Source organism: Vigna angularis, chromosome 4 (genome assembly GCF_016808095.1).
Source record: "Vigna angularis cultivar LongXiaoDou No.4 chromosome 4, ASM1680809v1, whole genome shotgun sequence".
NCBI lineage: Eukaryota > Viridiplantae > Streptophyta > Magnoliopsida > Fabales > Fabaceae > Vigna > Vigna angularis.
The window spans coordinates 8,871,780-8,894,217 of record NC_068973.1 but is presented as its reverse complement, the minus strand read 5'-3'; the positions used below and the strand labels follow the sequence as shown (position 1 = coordinate 8,894,217).

Sequence of the window (22,438 nt, the reverse complement as noted above, 5' to 3'; positions counted from 1 at the left end):
AATTTGATAAACACATTCTTCATTATGGTCATACCAACATGTATTTCTTTCACTTTCATGGAAAGAAAACCACATAAGCACTTTTATCACCTAAGGAGATTAACAAGGACCAACATAAAATGAAAAAGAAAAGAAAATGGGCAATTCCATTTTTTATGTTGTCACCTTCTAGAGGAATGAAGGGAAGGAGTTTGGCCTAAGGGTGTGCACTCACCACACTCCTAGTTTTGTTAACCCTTGGAAGTGGAAAAGAGAGCATCTTGAAGTTGGGGCTACTATGCACACATGAAAGTGAGAGAATGCACCTTTTTGAATATTTTTGCAATTGGAGAATATTCTCCCTATCTTATCATTAGGACTTAGAAAGATATTGTGATTTTTCTAGTGTATCCCTCATCTTTGTATTATTGTTAGGATATCCCTCTCTTTGCCTATTTAAGAGGACTTTCTCCCCATTTGTAAATGATTGTTGAAGGTTGAATTTAAGACACCTTTGTATGCATTTGTGAGTGTTTATCTTTTCTAGAGTGAACTATCCTTAGTCTTATCTTGAACTTTAGTTCAAGTGGTGGCAACCACCACTCTCATTGTGGTTTGGTCCATCTTCCAAGTGGTGTGTCACCTTCTACGTCCTCGTTCATTTCCTTTCTTTTCAATTTTTACCTCTTTATTTCAAGTTTTCTTATGTTCTTACGTTCATTTGCTTTCACCCCTTTATGCTTATGTCTTGTCATTTTGTTCATTTTATTTTCTTATCTTGAATTCATCTTCTTTTTTCTCTTGAAGTCTCTATGAAGTGAATATTCACATCTATATAACATTGTTATCTTAATATCTAATGAAGATTATTTCTTAAGACTTTTTAAGCAACATAACGCAAACACCTTATCTTTTAAAATCAACAAGATTAACTCTTATTATTTGGTATCAAAGCTTTGATTTAAGGTGTTTTTCTATGTTTGTGCTTAATTTTCTTTTGTGTAGCTATCTAAAATTGTCGTATACTTCACACTTAGTAATCAATCAATTTGTTTGTAATATACAAAAAACTGTTTAAACGAGTTCACATTATGTTATTTCGATTAAAGATGTAAAATTTAAAAATTTGAAAAATGCAAAAAAGAAAACAATAAAGTTTAAATGATTTTTAATTATGAGGGGTAGGTTATTATATTCCTATTTTATACCTGAGGTAAAATGTATCTTTTTTGTCAAGATAACTCCATTCAAACAACTCTATTATATATACTATTTTGTAAAAGGATTATTCTTCTCACTAAGTATTTTGAGATACTATCAATAGGCTAGTGATCGTATTTGACATAGGGTCTATTTTAGAGTTTAGGATATGGTTTTGTACCTAAAAAGAGTCTCACAACCAAGAAAAATATATTTAAATTGTTGAAATTGTATTAGAAGAAGTTTTCAATGGAGATATAAGAAGAAAACATATTCATCTTATAAACTTCTTTCAAAGGTGAATATTTTGAACTCAAACTAACATTCATTGTAAATTTTCCTTACTTTAAACTTGATTTTTTTTTTCTGAAATTCTAGGCAGAAAAATTCAAAAACAAGCCGGTAAGAATTGATAAAATTGGGAGAATTGTTTATGTTGACGTGGGTGGAGAGAGAGAGAGAGTAAAAAAACAATAGAGACAAATTTATACTATATTTTTGAAGCCCAGGACCATGTCTTTGCATTGACTTGATCTGGTATGTTACCCAACAAGTTGTTAGATTATTAAAAAAATGAAAACCCAGCAAACTGTTCCATTAATAATTCGTGGCTACCCTCTCTATCTTCTATATATTCAAACGCAGATAGAACCCACTTTCAACCCATTCTTAATTCTCAGAAACAGCAACAGATTCATCAATCAATCAATCAATCAGGGGCGATCTGATAAACACAAAAGCTCCATGGCTCAGTTACTTAACATGGTGATTCTTGTAGCAATTGCAGTTTCCGCAACGATTCTAACAGGCACAGAAGCTGCAGAATACACAGTAGGTGACAGCACTGGTTGGATAAGTGCTCCCACCGGTGGCGCTTCTTTCTACTCCGACTGGGCTTCCACTATCACATTCAGAGAGGGCGACATCCTAGGTGAGAAAAACCATCATCGTAATAAGAACTGCCTACTCGTTGTTTTTAAGGTTCTGGGTTACAATAATCTTTGTTTGATTGTGATGTTTGGTTATTGCAGAGTTCAGATTCAGCTCAGGCCACACCGTGGCAGAACTTAACGACAAGGCAAGCTTTGATAGCTGCAGCGTGGATCAAAATAAGGAAGTGTTGACCAGTTCACCAGCTAAAATCACCCTCAATCGTACTGGGGAGTTCTATTTTGCATGCACCATCACAGGCCATTGCAGCAGTGGCCAAAAGCTGAGCGTCAACGTCACAGCCTCGTCATCTTCACCGTCATCACCACCCGCTTCTGGAACCACTCCAACCCCTCCTTCCGGCGAAGCAGCACCAACACCTCAATCACCCCCCGCCGAGCCAGGTTCAACTCCACCACCATCACCGGGCTCAGCCACCTCCCTAGTCGCAACTTTCTCTCTTGTTTTCACAACCCTTGTAGTCAACTCATTGTTCTTCTAAGCTTTTCTTCTGCATTGTTTGTGTTATAGTCCATTTCATTATGCCTGCTGCTTTCGATTTCCGTGTTTGATTTCACACACTTCAGTGTCGGATATACGTATAGGTTGATTTCATTATTCGTCGTTGTATTTTTGTAGGGTGAAATAAATTTGATCTAGTTCCATTGGTGTTGTTAATTTGTTTGACTATGCATAGAAGAATAATTGCCCTACCGGTGACTATTTCTACATCATTTCGATTAATTTATATATAATATACAGCTATAATACGATGACTTATAGAGTAAAATAGTTATAAAAGAATAAGTATTTGTAGCTTTTTTTTTTAAGAAAAATGAAAAGAAAAAATATTGAATGATGTAAAATATTTGTGTGTGTGAAATTATGATTTCTCTATCTATTATTAATTTTATTAATTTTTATGTAAAGTCCTACTTTTCCGCGTTTATGAGTTTTTTAAAACCGATCTTGGAATCTCAAAGTTTGGTGTAACGTATAAAATATAAATACTCTCACTTCTCAAAAGACATAAGAAAATGTTATGCCAATTGTACAACAATTAAGTAATGCAATTTCAATCTTTTGACTATGAATTATTAAGTGTAAGGATTGAGACCACAACCAATAAGGTACCAGACGGACAAAATAAACAATAATCACGACTTTTGGGTATTGGTGTTCATACAATAATACAATAAAAAAAAGAGAGGTTTAATCGAACACTTTGAAATTAAGACTATCTAGAATCCTATAGCTAGTTATCAGTTAACTGAAAAATATTCAGAATGATCAAGAAGTATTATTAAGAAAGACCGAAAAAATCTCGAGATAGTTAACACATGATGTTTGTATTAATCAAATAATATAAATATCTAAAACTAAATATCATGTCTAAGCAACTAAATGGGAACTAAGGATTCCATAGATCATCCTCGAAGCTAAAAGTATTCTAACTATTCTAAAAACTCTTTTCTTTTAGAATATTGAAAAGAAAAAACATAAAACTATTATCCCAAACATCTTTTGATATTGACTACTCTCTGTTATGTATTTTCCTTTGCACTTTATTATCATTCTTTTTCATATAAAAATATGATAATCACAAGTAGAAATCACAATCATCAATCACTAAAATGAAAGGTTAGTTAATATAAAATAAACAAAAACCTCATTTTTGAAAACAAACTAATTCATTGTTTAAAATCCAAGACATTTTAATACATACATACATATGTATGTATAACTTTTCAGTAAAAATCATATAATTAAGCAAAACATCATGGAAATATATTGAAAACCATGTTGTCTTACACACAACTGTGAAAAGAAAACATATTATCATACCAATTGTACAACCACTAGTGATATCAACGTTAAGAATCGGGTTTGTAACTCTCACACGTAGCTTACCAATAAGTGTTAACTCATTGGCAAGTGTACCAATAAGATCGACAACAAGAAAACTAACATTTAATGATAAAGGCATACACACACATATACATTTGTGAAAGAAAATCAATTCACCCCCTCTTAATTTATTTGTTCACGCTAATCATTACACTGCACCATTCTAATAATATATTCCATATAATACGAAAAATATCAAATGTTACAAATATTTCAAGTGAGACACCATATGAGAAGCATGAGATATGAGCATTTTGAAGTAGATTAAAAAAACTCCTGTAAGATTTCTATTTGTTTAAGATATTGATCAAACATCACTTTTCTCTCCTAAATGATTATTAGTAATGAAAATATCTTAAATCTCACTTGGATGGAATCTAGTTGAAAAGGACACAAACTCAAGTGTTATCATTTCTACAAAATTTGTCATAGATAACACTAAATAGATAACATTTTTAAAAAAACGCTATTTATTAACGTGTGGAACAATATATAGCGTTTCTTTTTTATTGTCATAGAAATAAATAACACTTTTTTAAATAAGCGCTATCTATAAATAATTAATATTAATTTTTTAATTTATAATTTTAAATAGACTAATAAATGTGTTATCTAGTTATCTATTCAAGCGCAATAGATAGTCCTTTTCTAAGAAAGCGCGATCTATTGTATTAAAATAGTTAGCGTTTTTTAAAAGGAGCTTCTGTTGGGTGTTTAAAAAAAATTTTAAAAAAAGATTTGAGTCTGAGTCCTTTTTTCCCTCGACAACTTCTGTTGCGTTTTCCTTCTAAAGCTTCTTGCGTTTTCGTGGTGATTCTTTTCACTCTGAAACAAAATTTCTCCTTTCTCCTAAATTTGAGATTTTCGCCCAGTTTCACTTCCCCGATTCACTTCCCATTTTCACCCAAGTTTGACTTCCAATTTTCGCCCTAATTTCACCTTAGATTTTCTTCAAGTTTCACGACGCGTTCGTTCCAAACCTACGGTGGACCAAGGCGGTGTTGCGTTGGTGGAACAAGTCGCTCGCAGTGGCCAAGTATTTCTTGTGTGTTGATTATGAGTATTATACTTGACTGGTTGTGATTAGTGGTTGATTGTTGTGTGTTTGTCTCTGTTTAAATCGAGTAGAGTTGGGGGTAGAGGGCTCGCGGTGCATTCATTGTTTTCTCTTCTTCCCTCGACGTTTTAGGGTATAATGCGAGTGAGAGAACGGGGGAACGACAAATATTGTGAGACGAACACTTTTGAGGTTTTAGAAGTGGTTTTCGAGTGTCAGTGGAGATGAGTAATGATCACTCCGACATTCTGAGTCAAGCTTTATGTCTCCGAGAGTATCTAGGTCGTGTTAGGGGAATGGGATTTTGAGTCGGTCATAGAGATTATTTTCTGTCCAAAAAGCGTCATACCCACCATGAGCATGATAAATTAACTACTCAAGTGAAAGACATGTCGGAAAGAATGTCACGAATAGAAAATGAGATGATTTCGCTTCGAAAAATTGACACACCAAATATTACTGAAGAAGCTAATATTAATAGTGGCCAAGGGAGTCGCACATTGTCATCAAATAGTTTTTTCGAGGTAACTAACTTATCTACATTACTTTCATTATTACTTTAATTTGCTTACTTTAAACTTTCATAGGTCTTCATATTTAGTCACATTGGAGATTGTCTTATAGTTATGTTTTATAATGTAGGGGGTCTCAAGTTGTAAATTGTTTTCATTATCACCATCACTTTGCTTGGTTGCCCATGGAAAATTGCATAATTTTAAAAGTGATACACTACATGGTAGACCTCTACCTAAGGGACATGTCAAAGTTAGTATAGATATTGCTTTGGAGCCAAATGTATCCTTGCCTATACCAATTGTTGATGATGACATGATGACAATAGGACAAACAATAGGTACATTTGTGGCATGGCCAATGAATTTCATACAGATTGGTGATGAGGTATGTTTATACAATTCATATTTATGAATATATTTTATATATTACTTAACTTGCTTAATTGATGATGTTTTAGGATTCTACTCAATCTTAAAAGAAAAATATGAATAATACAAATGAATGTGTCGCACCTAAAAAGAAATGTCAAGGGAAAATGGTCATTCAACATACTCCTCGTAAATTATTTCATCTCAATCTTTCTGAATGGTGCAATTGTCTCTCTTCATACATGAAACTAAAACCATCAGAGTTACTTCATCCAATAGAAATGCACAAAAACATATTTGGAATAGATAATCATAAAGAAATTGTTAATGCAGAAATTATTGAAGAAATTACTAACTATGCATGGCTAGGTGCAACTACAATTTCTATATATATCAGGTACAACGTATAGTACTTTTTATCATTAACTTCATTATTAGATTGACACCTTATGATATTGCTAATACATTCTTATATTTTTCTTTTATAAGGTACCTATATCAAAATTTTGTTAAGCCAAATGATAATGCATTCTTTTTTTTATCACCCCAAATCACAACACATGAGCTACCAATGAAAGACAAAATGCAAAAAAATAATTACTCTTTTTCTTGATAATGGGGTGATTGATAAGCTTGTTCTTGCACCTATTAATACCGGGTAATACCTTACTTTACAACTTTATCAACAATGTATTATTTTCAAAGTTAGATGTACAGATTATAATTTTGTTGATTCATTTCAAATTGTAGTCAACATTGGGTCTTGTTGGGAATCGATCTTAAACTGGAGATAATTCATTATCTTGATCCAGTGGCGGTAGACATTAATATGAGACAAAATTTGAAGAAAATGTTTGACATGTAAAAATATATGTGTTGTATACTTTTAGTTGACATATATGTATACTTTTAGTTGTATTATTTTTACTTATACATGCTTTAATTTTATTTATTTACTAGGGTTATACAAACCTATCGAGCTCAAACAAGAAACATGGTTTCAAAGTCTAAGTCAAATAATATTAAGTGGACAACCATCAAGGTACATTACTCTAGTATGTTTTGTATAGTATAGTCTTGATTGTCATAATTAAATTGCTGAATGACCTTATATGACCTTTAGTTCACGTTATGATTGCTTGTATTGTATTGGTTAGGTGAATAACTTGTATTCTTGAATGGTTGAAGACTTGTTTCCTTGTTACATGGTATTGGTTAGTTAAATAACTTGCATTATTGTGAAACTGGTTGGAGGAGTATATGATTGTTATGAAAGCATGACTTATTATTAAGAGTTTAAACTTGTATATGGTATATAGTTATTTGTTATCATGCACTGAATCTATTTGGAGTATACTAGAGTTTTGGTTCTTTATTATGTTCATATTATAAAAATGTTTTTTAATTTTGGAATTCTAGTGTCCAAGACAACCCAACGACAATGATTGTGGGTATTATGTGTGTCAATATATGAAGGAAATTATTACATACTGTGAAGGAGGAACAATTTCAATTGATGTAAGTTATCTTTTTATTGTTATAATTAATTTGTAGTAAAATTTAATTAACTAATTCTACATTATTTTTCTTTCTTGCAGTATTTTTCTAGTTGCAGATGTCAGCAATATCATGAAAGTCAAATCATTGAAGTTAGAGAAAATTGGTGTTTACATGTAATTAGTACATGCATATAGGTTATGTTATGGTGATGTGCATGTTTATAAGTACTGATAGGATATATATGTTATGGTTGTATAGATTATCTTATAAAGTAATGTCATGTCATGATACATACTAGACGACTTAATGATTAAATTTTGAAATATTATTGTACCAATAATTTATATATATATTAATGAACATTCTTTTTGAGACATTTATCATATTTTTCTCAATATTTCATATTTTTTTTGTATATAATAGAACAAATATATAGTGTGGGTTTGTACATAATAGAACCAATAATTTCTATTTTATTTTAAAATTAATTATTTTTTTAAAAAATTTGAACCAATAGATAACGCTTCTTTAAAAAAGTGTTATCTATTGGTGGTTGACAATAGATAGTGCTTTTTTAAAGAAGTCCTATCTATTGTCAACCACAATAGAGAAGTGTTATCTATTAATAGATAGTGCATGAATAAATAGCACTTTTTAAACACTATCTATGATAAAAAAACGTTATCTATGCACTTTTTTGTAGTAGTGAACATGTTGTCTTACACACAACTGTAAAAAGAAAACATATTATCATACCAATTGTACAACCACTAAGGATATCAACATTAGGAATCGACTTTGTAACTCTCACACGCAGCTTACCAATAAGTGTTAACTCATTGGCAAGCGTACTAATAAGATCGGCAACAAGAAAACTAACATTTAATGATAAAGGCATACACACATATACATCTGTGAAAGAAAATCAATTCACCCCCTCTCAGTTTATTTGTTCACACTAATCATTACACTGCACCGTTCTGATAATATATTCCATATAATACAGAAAATATCAAATGTTACAAATATTTCAAGTGAGGCACCTTATGAGAAACATGAAATATGAGCATTTTGAAGTAGATTAAAAAAACTTCTATAAGATTTCTATTTGTTTGAGATATTGATCAAGCATCACTTTTTCTCTTTTCAATGATTATTAGTAATGAAAAACTTAATAGCTTATATCTCACTTGGATGAAATTTAGTTGAAAAGGACACAAACTCAAGTGTTATCGAGTATAGTTCCTAACTTTATGAAACTAAGTCTTGAAATTTGTAAAATGTTGGAAACTGTTATTCACTTTAGTCCTTGTGCCAATGAAAGTGTTAGAGAAAAAGGAGTAGCAACAGGAAAAACACTTGCAAGCTACAACATCCACGAAATTAGACATTGAAATGGGTTTTGTAAAGTGAGGATTAAAGTGAATGGTGTTTTCAATTTTCATGCTAAAGTGAGGGTCTGCACACTATGGGGTTGAAGAGTTCCCAACTTCGCTAATAGAGTCTTAAAATTGATCGAGAAATCATGTGGAGAGTTTTGACCTGTGTTAAAAAGAAACATTGCTTTCCTTTAGCATCTTATCATTGTAGTAGTTTCTTGCTTCTTGGTTTTGTAATTCAAGAATTAAAACTTTAATTTAAAGAAAACTCACAAGATCAAATCAAAAAATCTCAAACTTTGCTTTCTTCTGATTTGAAGAAAACTTGAATGATCAGAACATAACTTTATCCCCTCAACTTTCTTTATTTGATGCCATGCATTATCAAAAGAAACTCAATATAAAGCTACTTTCCTTGAAATATTGATAGAATTAAAGTACATATATGAAATGGATTCATTCATAAGAATGTTGTCGTAAGTATTTTCCAAGTAAAGTCTTTGAGACCTATAACTGATGAATAGGAATATAGGGTACATTAAGATGACAAGATCTTCATGTGTGCTTCAATTTTGTCTGAATGTTTATATCAACCTATACTTGACTTACATTCCTTAGTTTTAGTTTGTAACTTGGAAGTGTGGATAACACTTCTACCACATTTTGACCTTTGAGGTACACCTTAGATTTGGAGGGGATATGTGTAGTGGAAGTAATAACACATGCAAAACTGAAAAAAAAAAATGAAAAATGAAAGTAATGAACTTCTTAACACAATGGGTGAATTGTGTTTGAACTCACTACAAGAAAAACCGCAATTACATACGGTCAAAATCTGTATATAACCTCTAAAATCCGTATATAAATTAGTGTTATATACGAATTACATACGGATAAAAATCCGTATATAAAAGAGGCGTAGATAGATTATATACGGATATATCCGTATATAAGTTACATACGAAAAAATCCGTATATAAATTACATACAGAAAAATTCGTATGTAAAAATCTGTATGTAAGTTACATACGGAAAAATCCGTATATAAGTTACATACAGAAAAATCCATATGTAATCAACCTAACAGTATATCAATCATTAATTGCTTATATCAATCATTAATTGCTTATACCAGTGATAAATTTGGACAAAATGAATTAAACCACAAACAAACATTTTACATTAATATATAAATATTATTTACATGAATATAATTGTCAATTATATAAATGGATAAAAAATGCCTCAACCGTAAAGAAAACTTGAGAATTACAACCACACTAGTGGAAAATATACTTTTTATAGCTATTTTTTATACCTGTTAAAATTTATCAGCTATAAAAAGTGGTGTGGTGGCAGTTTTGTAAATATAAGAAACTTTTTTACACCGATTATAATAAAAATAGGTATAAAAAGTAGTACGGTGGCATTATAGTAAAAAAATACAAATATTTTATACCGATTATGATTCAAATAGGTATAATTTTTCTTTTTTTTTATCCCTGTTAACCTAATAGCCGGTGTAGATTATTGTTTTACACCGGTTAATATTATAACTGGTATGAATTTTTTTTTATCAATATTTTCTCTTTTGTATTATGCAATTTCTTTCTCCTTCTCATTCTTAGTTCTTCGTTCTCCTCTCTTTTTTCAATATCCATTGTAGCCACCTCGCCTCGATCCGCAACATCTCTCGCGTCCACGACGGTGACCTCAACCCTAGCCTCGCTCCTCTCTTACCTCAGCCAACTAACAGTGGCGGCGAATTCGAAAACGAAGAAGAAAGAACTCTTGTCTCGGTGTGCAGCGCCGAATCCATGGCAAGGCTGACGGAGATGGCGACGTTCTGAGTCTCGTTCTGTACCGCAACCTTGCACGGATTTGTGAAGTTCCACAACCTCGCTAAGATTTCGCGGTCAAACAAGAATAAGAAGAGGAAGGAGGGAATGAAAGTGGAAGACGGTAGGCCGTGGGGCATAACGATTTCCGTGGTTAAGGTACAAAGACCAGTGGAACAAAGACGAACAACTAACAACCACGGCAGCAGATGTTCTCTCTTGAGGTACAAAAAATGTTCCTATTTTGCTCTTAGACTCTAATTTGGACTGCAATTGTGTTAGTTATATGGGTAAGTTGTCTTTGTTTGTGTGCTAAACCAAGAAGCTGAACATAGAAATGAAAATTTTGAGTCTATTACAGGTGTTTGAGATGACAGAGGATTATTTTAGGGTTTTATATGTTGGATTTTGAGTCTATTACAGGTGTTTAACTTTTCATGTGCTATATTATTTTTAATGATTTTGTTGACTCCAGTCTTTGAGGTTGATTTTAAGCCACTAAAAGTTTTTTTGTTGAGAAAGAAAGCATGTATTTTACATCAATATTTCCAATATGGTAAATGTTTTCTTTCCAATCATGAAATTCACACTGCTTGTTAGAATTATAGCCGACAATGTACATATACATGTACCAAAGAATCATGGAGTGTTTGTGGTCTGATGATATGGGGATTCTTTTTGCTTACATGTATTGGGTTAGGGATCACTTATAACACAAATCTGCATCAATTTTAAAGTACCAAAGCTTATCAATTTTAAGCTAACTATTGACTTTTCTTCTAGGATATTACTTCTAGCTCTTTTGATTGCAGAATTGGCTTTCTTATGGAGATCTCATCTATCAGAGAATTAGCTGATATGGTAAGAATTATGAATATCTCTTGTAAATAATGATATTTGAATCTAGGGTAACTTTTTGAGTATGAGAAACAGAGCTAAGTGTATGTAACACACGTCCAGTACTTATTTTTGCTTCTGATTGATCTATATTGGATAGTCTATAATACTATGGCTCAATCTTCAGACATGATGCCCTTGCAGATGAATTAGCCATGCTGAAGCAAGTAAATGAGTTTGCTGCAAAGGGTCTCAGTCCTCCAAGAAAGAATGGATTTGCCGGGTACTATTTCTTTTGAAAACAAGTTAATTTAATTTGTCAAGTCTTCCTCTTAAGTTCTCAAAAATATTTGATCTTTGAGGTACTGATGCATAGAAGATATGATGGATAACATATGTTTTCCTGGCTGCTTTTAAAATTGTATTTCCCAGGGCATCCTCCATGTCACCAAATGCAAGAATGACCAGAATAGCTTCACTTGAGAACATGCTAGGTCCTTTGACCTATACCTTTTCTCTCTATAATTAATTATATTTTTTTCTTCAATTCTCTATAAATAAGATAACTAAACAATTTTCTAATTGAACAAAGCACAATTGTGATATTGTATACTGTTATGAATTTGTGTGTTGACAATAGGTGCCAACTCTGGGAGAAGGACATGGAGATAAGGGAAATGAAAGATCGAATAAAAGAACTTGTTGGTCTCTTACGCCAAAGTGAGATGAAGAGAAAAGAAGTTGAGAAGGAACTAAAAGTGAGAGAACAAGCTAATGGAAGCACACTGGCTACACCACCTTCCGTAAGAATATTGTTACTGAGTTATCTGCTAATTACATTTACTAAAAACTTTAATTAATAAGATTGGAATTCAACTTACTTCCTCATAAGGTAATTTCTTCTTTTTGATGGACGTATTCAGCGCGTCAATTTTGTTATATTTGGTATAGCTAGTTATAGATTCCGAGTACCATAGTTAAAGATTCCAAAGTAAAAAGTTTGTCCTAATTATTTAGTTAAAAGTTTTGAAATTTTGACAGGAAATTTTATTTGGTCCAGAGGGATATTGAAAAAGGAAAATTAATTACTGCATTAAGCTTTTGCAAGCCAATCAAAATTTATATATTTTTTATCAAACACCAAACATGCCATCAATCTAATTTATATAATAAAAAATTGATATCCCTTGTAATTCAAAATAGTAAAACCATGAATTTTATTCTTTAATTTATGTTAAATGTAAGAATCTGCGTCATACTTGTTGAGTTGTCTGCTACACTGGTTACACCTTCGGTAAAAGTATATATAACCACTATCAAACCTGTGGTCTCAAAAAATTGTATAGTCCAATATTCTTTAAACGAATACATAACTGACCTTTCAACTTTTCATTTTTGCTATATTTTGTGCTAATTATTAGTTAAATATAATTCGAACATTATTATCCAAAAAAGTTTAGTATGGTATTGATCTGACATCCATCGTTTCTTTCAACAGAGTAATATAATTGGTTGTTGAAGTAATGTATATGCCTGCCAGTCTTCAATAATGTTGTCCAAATCTTGGAAATTTTGCCATAATTTTTCACATATGGATGATCTTGGAGGTATGTTGCAATGTAATGTTTGGACAAAGGTACACAAATAATGAAAAACGAAGATGTCGCTTGCTTGAAGACAATCGTAGATTCTGGACAGACAAACTATCTTGGAAAATAGTCTGTTCATACTAACAGTACAAGTACAAGACACAAAAGAAAGAATTTTTTGTCAAGTCTTGGGAAGCTTATTGTGTATGTTATTCTTTATTGCAAGCTCTTACGGTCCTATGGTGTTTAAGAAAATTGATTTTTGTATATAGGTTCTATGTTGTAGCATTTTTCACATAACAGGAGGAAATTCCTGTGTAGTTTTTTAGTTCTCTAGTATTGGACGTGTGTTATTTTATTATGTAGTAGTTTATGATATGTTTTCTTAGTTATTTAATTGATTGTGGTCATTGTTACTTTATAATTTTATATTATTTTGATAATATTTGTAGAAAACGTATATTATTTGTCTTGGAAGTACATAGTATCAATCTTATTTAATGGTTCTTTACAAGTTTCAATGTACATGTAACTTTATAGGATGTTCACGAGGAGTATGCGATATTTCTTTTAACATTTTGTAGATGGTTAGATGTATTTAATATTACATTTTGAGTTTAAGAACTATTTTTTTGTGTAACTATGTTAGGTAAAAATATTTAGGAACTTTGTTAGGTAAATATAACATTGAGTTTAGGAACTATTTTTATGTGTTAATAATAGAAAATATATTGATTATATTTTGAGTTTAGGAAGTATTCAATATTACATTTTAAGTTTAGGAACTATTTTTTGTACAACTATATTAGGTAAAATTATTTAGGAACTTTGTTAGGTAAATATAACATTGAGTTTAGAAACAATTTTGATGTGTTAATAATAGAAAATATATTGATTATTTTGCTCGTTATAGATTATTTAGACTATATTTTGGAATTGATATGGATAATAGCACATGCAAATCTACATTTTAAAAAACTCACTTTTTACACTGGTTATGACTTTAACAGGTATTAAAAAAATTTCATCTTTTATACCTATTTTAATTTTGACAGGTATAATAGTAAGTGTTTTAGTGTGAGATTTTTCATACCTGTTATACGAACGTTAGGTGTAAAAACATTCTTTTATACCTACTCTTAGACTGGTATAGAAAACACAAATACTTCTATACCCCCCACTTCTATATCCGCTCAAAAATAGGTATAAAAAGTCATTTTTAGCAGGTATAAAAAGCTTTTTTTGGCATAGTGCCAGTGTATTTGGTCAACTACTTTTAATATTGACGATGAAAGAATCACATAGCTAAGGCATAGCATCCCAATTGCATAACTTAGGATTATTATGCTTTCCTAAAATGAAGGATGTTACAAATGCATACTTATGAACATGATCAGTATCAAAGCTAATACATTTAAGCCACATGTAACGAAAGATGTTGTCCAAGAAACTTCAATACAAATATGTCAACCGGTCTTCAAGAATACTCATCTCTTATGAATTTGAAACTCAGGTCTTCATCATCTTCCCAATCACTTTCTTCCACATCATCTAACCAATCAATTCCTTCCTCATCATCAAAACAACAAAACAAAACAACAAACCGCAACATTTCCTTCCTTTTTCTTCCCTTGCAACAAAACAACAAACCGCACATAATCCCTTTAAAGAAACACATGGTAACCATATCACAACCAAAAAAATCAAAAGTTCAATACTAATTTAGCAACTTGTAATCACAACCAGAACAATTATGTTTGAGCTTTATCATCTTTTGTTAAAGCTTTTCCAACCTGCAATGATAAAGAAAAGTTTAATGAAGTTCAATCGAGTATGAAGATTTGAACAAAAAGGTTAGACCATGGTAGTTAATGAGGGTATTAACTAGTAATCACCATTAACTCTCGGAATAGAGTAGCACAGATAGATCAAAATAGCATCCCTACGGTTCTTTCTGCATGATTTCGTATGATCAAATAATTAAGCAACCTTTTACATATTTACGATGCAAATGAAACAATTGATATCTTCCTGTGATGTGATAACTGTCCATGGGTAATTCAATAGTAAAAGTTTGCTTCACTTAGACTTTTTAATTCAAACCAAATTTGTCAAACAATCTTAAGATATATCCGAATACTATCATTTGATAAGAAGGGTCAATAACACCCTTGAAGTAGTCGCACTTGGAACCGAGCAAGGAACCCAAAAATTTCTTAGATGAAAACTCGTTCTGAGAATACCATGAAAAGAATAAGGACCAAGAAATAAACCCTTCAGGCTTCACTATCGAAAATTTGGAAACTTTTTTGAAAGGGGAAATAGAAAGTGAAGTTATGTATACCTAGTTTTGGTGAACTTTTCCATTTATGCCACGAAGAGGCACAAAATCGTTGTGTCTCTCCAATCCTCTTTATCCTTCCAACACTCGACATTGCCTGCATTGGACGATAGAGTAAGAGTTGTTCTAACCCTCAATAACTTTGGCTAGGGTTTTCACCTCGTCTGGAGGCATGAGCTATCGAGCCGCGAGCGGTTGAAGCACGAGTGGTGGACCTCCGCTAGGGTTTTCGCCTCGTATGGAGCTCGAGCAAATGAATCAACAATCTTTCTTTGTCATGGAGAAGGAAGAAGGAAGAAGGAAGAAGCAGGTGCGACTCATTTTTTAGTTCCAGATAGATTTTCCAATGTGAGTGAGTATACAACTCTTATGGTTCAAGGGTACAAAGGAGCACGAAAATTTGTAGTGAATTAGCGCAAAGATTTAGGGATTTAAGGGACGAGCAAAGAAGAAGGTTTCAACGAAGAAACTTACCGATTGAACGAATAACACTCCCAAGTGAGCCTGATGTCCAACAAGGCGAGTGAACGCGAGAAGAATGAACAAACTTCTTCTCTTTGAGTGAGCGTGAGCGAGAAGAACGGTTAGTGTGAGACATTATTCTTCTCTACCAGTGACCGGGAGCGAGTGTGAGTGAGAAAGCTTTAGTCAGTGAGCACGAGATTGTAATGGAGCATAGGGTGGATGCTAGGGTTCGAGGAGAGGGTAACATGAAAGAGGCGTTTGCAGCAGAGGCTAGGGTTTCAATGGTGGCTAGAGAAGAAGGGTTGGATAAAAATGGCTTGATGAGAGCGAAGAACAAGAGCTCGAGAGGGAAGAACAAGAGCTCGTGAGGGAAGAAGAGGGACTCGATGGCTCGATGAGAGGGAAGGAGTCGAGAAGAAATTTGGAGTACTGATTCTGTCTCTTAGGTTTTCTATTAGGTTTAACTTTTTAATTTATTTTTTATTTATTGTAAAATCCGTATATCACATGTGCATAAAGAATCCATTTACATACGAATTTTATATGCAGATTTATCTTTGGCAAAGCTCCCGCCAAAAGGCGCTACCATTATATACCGATTTTACATACAGAAGATTTGTATATATACTTTTTCCTATTATATACGGAAAAATCCGTATCTAACTCATCTGTCCGTATATAATGAGATATTTATCTACAGATCAGAATCTGTATATAATAATCCATATATAAATGACATTTTTCTTGTAGTACTTCTTATCACATTTTTCTTATAATAAGACTCTTATGCAATGAGTATGAGACATGCTCCCATCTATTGAAGAAGGTAAGGCTAAGCTAAACTAAGAGAATGGGTGAACAAGACTTTCTTTATTTCTATACATTTCTTTCAATTTTATCTTGAGCACTTTTGTAATAATGATATGTTTTGCCTTCCGTCAAGCTTTGTTATTTCCTTCATATTGTTAGTCATGATAATATTTTAAACTTTGCAATCTACAAATTTTACAAATAATCTCATTGTCTTTTCAAATACAAAATCTTTCTTCGTAGAATAAGGGGGTATGATTTCAATCTCCTTAGAAAACATATTTAGCATAGACATTTAGATAGAATTTTTCAAGATCTTTGTTTTTTTTTAACTTTCAAAAACCATCTTTTGAAGCCAAATGTTGGAAAAGAATGTGAAGCTAAGCTAAACCAGCAAAGAAGGTAATTGGTTTCGAAAATTATCTAAAAAGATGAATCTTTTGTTAAAGTTTTAAGAAAAACTATTCTTCTTACAAAATCAAATACAATTCATTATGGAATCAAGATTCATAAAAAAAAATTACACAAAAAAACTAATACAACAGTTAACAATATAAAAGAGATACAATGTGTCCTGAGAATATGTCCTCTAACACCCCCAACTATTTTATAAATAATTATTATTTTATAAAAAAATAAGATAATTTCTTTTGTACAATAAGGTTATATTTTGGAGTAACATTAGTAATACCTTAACTTCATATACATATATCTATCAAAATTTTACATATATGTAATTGTTCCTAAAATATTATAAAAATATATGTTTTGTACAATATTGAGAGTTTTACACAAGAATAGAAGATTATTTATATATTTAATATCTCCTAAGGTTATTAATATAAATTATTTACGAGTTAATCTTTAGAAGCTCTCCCAACAATTTTTCAAACAACTCTTATTGAGGAGGTTCTTTTTCTACCATACAATAAATGCATATGAAAGAAAAATATGAAATGAGTGAACCTTAAATATCAATCTTAATAAACTCAACAAATAATACAAACATTATAGGGTTAGAATTGGACCTACAACCATAAGTCTTATTATCATTTTAACAGATATAAGGATCTATATTTTACTTTTGATGATCTACTATGAACATAAAAAGTTATTTTTAAATGTAATTAAATAACAATCTTAAGTTTGGTTTATAAATATCCTAATCTAGGTCATTATTTTTGAGTATTCAAATATTCACCTACTTGATCAAACTTTCTTAAATTCTACCATTATCCTTGTCTTCTATCTCGTAATGCACCAAACTATAACTTTCCAAATACAAACGCTTCTATAGGTAAACCTAGGATTCTTTCCGAACAAACATATCCTTGAAAATCTTCACAAAATATGATAAGGATTACAATAATATACCATCTAAAATACACAAAGATATACAATAACAATGAAACGTATTTTTTTTATCCAAATTCACTCAATAAGTAATATTTACTATATATATATATATGTATATATATATATATATATATTAAATTATAAAATATTATAAAATAAGAATCAAAATAGAATTTTAATTAAATAAGTAATTATATATTAATTGGAATGTTTATAAACAAACATAACAAAAATATATATAAATTAATATAAAAGATCAATACATAACTAAAAATAAATAAAAAATAAAAAAAATATGTAGGACTAATGCATAAGATAAATTAAATGAAATAAATAAATAAAATAAGTGCGTAACTACAGTTAAATTAAAAAAATAATAATTAAGCAAAGACTTGTGGGTAACTAAAAATAAAATTTAAAAAGAATAAACAGGAAATGAATAAATAAAAATAAAGAGTATAATATTTAGAATTAATTTAAAAGAAATAAAACAATATATAATTCAAAATAAATAAAATTTTAATAAAACACACATGAGTTTATTAAGATTTGCATGGAAAGGGTTTAACGTTATTCATCATTGTCTTATTGATTGAAAGAACCCACTAGTAATACTAACATCTTTTCCAATCTTTTGCTTCAAACTCTCTCTCTCTCTCTTTTCTCTCTCTTTTTTTCTTCTCTTTCTCCAATAACTCTCCTTCATCATCCCTTTCATCCATATATTTATAAGCCACATGGATGACCAAGTCATTATTACTTCCATTAATGGAGAGATAATGCTTATCTTTTTAGCTTATCTTCTTTTCTTTTCTTTTTTTCTTATTTTCTTATCTTCTTGTATCTTTAGAACATTCTTCAATTTATTTTTTAATTCACACACACATATTTAATAATATTTTAAATAGTATATATCTTTACTTAATATTTTTTTATTGATATATTTATATATATATATATCTATTTTATTAGTTTTTTTTTCATTTTACTTAGTTATAATATTTCTTAAAATTACTTGATTTATTATTTTTGTAAATGTTCAAAATAATCTAGATAAAATACGAAAAATTAGTAAAAATACAAGATTTTCTAAATCTTATTTTTAAAGCAATAAATCTAGTTATTTAAAAAGTAGGAATGTTGCATGTCCTACTATTGGATCACACCAAGAGAAAACTAACTAGAATCAATCCAACAACACAGAAATAAAAGGACATTACCAAACACAACATAAGTGATACAAGAAACATTATTTCCTAACTACAGTTTGACTGTGTATCCTCATATGGTACATTGTAAAAAAAAAATCAAATAGTTTTTAAGCATAATTCAATTATCCCTTGTATTTTGACATGTTTTGACATAATCTTGAGATGAATTCATCATTTTTCAATGCTTCAAAAGACGCATGAAAATCTTTTCCAGAAGAATGAGGAAACCCTCTAGCACATAATCATTGTCATGCAACAACGATATCATATAGTACAACTTCAAGATATACTATAGTTGATTCAAATTGTAATGGAATGATGTACTCTTTGATGATATTATTTACTTTGTTCAACCATGAAATCCCCACTGGTCATACACTACTGATATTCTGATTTGTAAAACTCAAAATACTAATTTAAGAGTTCAAATGATCAAGATAATTAAAAAAAAATTATAATGCTTATGATAAAATAATATAAATTTATAAATATATGATATAATCAAAAAAAAAAATAAAATAGATGTAAAATGATGAATAACATATCTATATTTCTAGTGACTGATAAACCTGCTGCATCAAAACCGTGGAGAAATTATCATTTTCTGCTTGTATATGTATCTATAGTCAAAAAGCTAGCAAACTAGAAAGGCTATGTAGGTAGGTAAAGCATATCAGAAAGAAGGAGAGAAGACTGGTTGAAATCTTACAGTAAGAATTTTTTCCCTTGCTTTGACAGTGAAAACTTAGTGTAAAAATCTTAAAAAAACTGAAGTTTAAATTAGCAGTTTTTCAGAAGTGAAGAAGGAAGAAAGGGCCTGTTTGTTTCACATGAAGCGACAAAAAATTTTGAAGGAGTTAAAAGCTAAATGAGGTAATGCAGAGGTGCTCTTGCGTCCTATTTAAACAATGGATCTTATATATATATTCTCTCCGGTTTTGCAGCCTGTAGCAATCTGCACCTCTGCATTTAAAGCTGTCTTCTTATTTAATGACCGATGCAGAGAAATAATGATGATGATAGCATCTCCTCTTATGAAACACCAATGACCAAAGTGAACAACAACCCTTGTCCTTTCAAATTCAAGGAACTGTGCTATGTATATTTATGCTTTTTGTTTCACTTTCATTGACAGCTTCTAGCTCTCTTTCTCTCTCTTTTCTGCTGCAAGGTAAGTCAGATAACAATTAATGAGTTATGCAGAGATTTTCCAGGTGTTGTGGTGTTGAGTTGAGGCTCTTCCATGCCATTAATATGATCATATTTTCTATTGGCTTTTGGGGCTGCAATCTGTCTCTCTATCTTTTCTGTCTTTAGGGAAAACTGATCTGTGGTCAGAAACATGGTGGGATAAGAGTTTTCAGGTGTCTGGTAAAAACTCCATCACTTCTATTCAAGACTATATTATCCTATATATATGTATATGTGTATGGGTGTGTGAGTGTTATATACTAAGCTTTCTTCAATTTTTCCGTAGTTTCTATGCTTTGGTTTGTTTATCCTGCTGAAACTAACTGAAAAACCTACCCTTTCCTTCTTCTTTTCTTCTGGGGTTTGTAAGGATGGAGCCACCCCATTTGAGGATGGGAGGTGAAGAGGAATGTCACAGCAATGAATCTGGATGGACCATGTATATTGGGTCTCCGAGAGATGAGGATGCACATTGTGATGATAATGAGGATAAAGGTTTTAGCTTGGATTATGACTATGAAGAAGCAGAAGCTGATGCAGATGTTGAAAGTGATGATTCTATGGCTTCTGATGCTTCTTCTGGTCCGAGTCAATATGGAGTGAGTAATCCATTGGGAGGTGGCTGTGATGGCATCACACAGTTTCAGCAGAAGGAGGAAGGGAAGAACAAGTATTCCTCAGATCACAAAGCAAAGGGAAATCATCAAGTAGTTGAAAAAAGGGCTGAAAAGAATCATAAAAAGATGGTTTTGATCAGTAGTAAAGGTAAGGCTCCTGCAGTTTAGGAATGGTAGCAAAAAGTTAAGATGAACAGTATACTTAATGTGAGGAATAATAGATTTATTTGAAGGTTTAGGTTATTTTCATAGGTTTCAGTTTTTCCTTTTTTTCTGACAAATTACTATGTTTCGTTACTAGATTTTTATCATGTTTTAAGATTTGAATCAAGAAAACATTGGCCACGTTTAGTTTCTGCAGCATGCATGTGTGAGTGAGCACTTTGCAAATCTGCTTAATTTCTACCATTTGTTTTTCATGTTTACCACACTGGTTTGTGTATGAGAAAAAGATGGAAAACTAGGTCACGAGGAGTTCCAACAGTGAGTTAAATTACTATACAATAATTGCAATGTTTATTTTTAGCCTTTCACCTAATTAAACAAGCCACAGCTTAGTCAATAAAGCAGTTGTAATAGGAGGAACGGAAATTCTAAATATGAAAAAGTAATGAAAACGATGCTCTCGTCTTATTTTTATAAAAATATGAAGCACTTTTCTACAAACAAATTTTAACTATTTTAATTTTTTTAATGATTTTTGTCTAAATTATTTAACTTTGATTAATGTTTGTGCTTGGATACGTCATTATAATATGGATTTTTTGTTTCATCATGAAATGTAAAAATCATTGATGACATGCATCGGGGACAAGGTAGCTTTCCATTTAGAAGCTCCCGTTGGTAGATAAACCAACTACATCGGCATACAAATAAGTCATGATAAATAATAGTTTAATACATAAAATGTTTTACATTATTTAACATTCTAAATATCATGGATGAATCATGAATCATCACATTTGAAGTTTATAGTATTAATTTTTATCTTGAAAAGACTATCTTAAAGAGGATTTACAAAAAAAAAATATGTACTTAAATTTGTATAGTATGTACTGACGGGTCAAACAATCAAGATAAGAAAATGGCTCAAACAATCAAGATAAGAAAATAAGTCTACAGATCAATTGGTGAGGTTGATCGTTGGCATCGAGCAAGACGGATTGATTGACATCTTAAGTGATTAACCAATTCAAAAGCAGTTTAATATAAATCAGTCAAGTAATCGGTGTTAAGACACAATTTGATCATAATTAGTTGATGATAAGTAAAAATTCATTATAGATAATATAAATCGGAGGTCCAAGTAAAGTATAGTTGGTTACATTGATTATTGAATTTAATAT

At 31.0% G+C, this 22,438-nt stretch overlaps 2 protein-coding genes across 2 annotated transcripts; both read left to right on the top strand.

The window, feature by feature from the left end:
- Window positions 1–1,826: 1,826 nt before the first annotated feature.
- Window positions 1,827–2,787, top strand: LOC108318771 (cucumber peeling cupredoxin). The gene is made up of 2 exons (XM_017556385.2): window positions 1,827–2,110; window positions 2,211–2,787. Exons 1-2 carry the CDS (start codon window positions 1,924–1,926, stop codon window positions 2,609–2,611), a joined length of 588 nt encoding a protein of 195 aa, XP_017411874.1. The 5' UTR covers window positions 1,827–1,923; the 3' UTR covers window positions 2,612–2,787.
- Window positions 2,788–20,514: 17,727 nt separating this feature from the next.
- LOC108330196 (protein SOB FIVE-LIKE 3) lies at window positions 20,515–21,298 on the top strand. Its single transcript, XM_017564700.2, has 2 exons — window positions 20,515–20,655; window positions 20,846–21,298. The coding sequence occupies exon 2, from the start codon at window positions 20,847–20,849 to the stop codon at window positions 21,258–21,260; it is 414 nt and encodes a 137-aa protein (XP_017420189.1). The 5' UTR covers window positions 20,515–20,655; window position 20,846; the 3' UTR covers window positions 21,261–21,298.
- The last annotated feature ends 1,140 nt before the right edge of the window (window positions 21,299–22,438 follow it).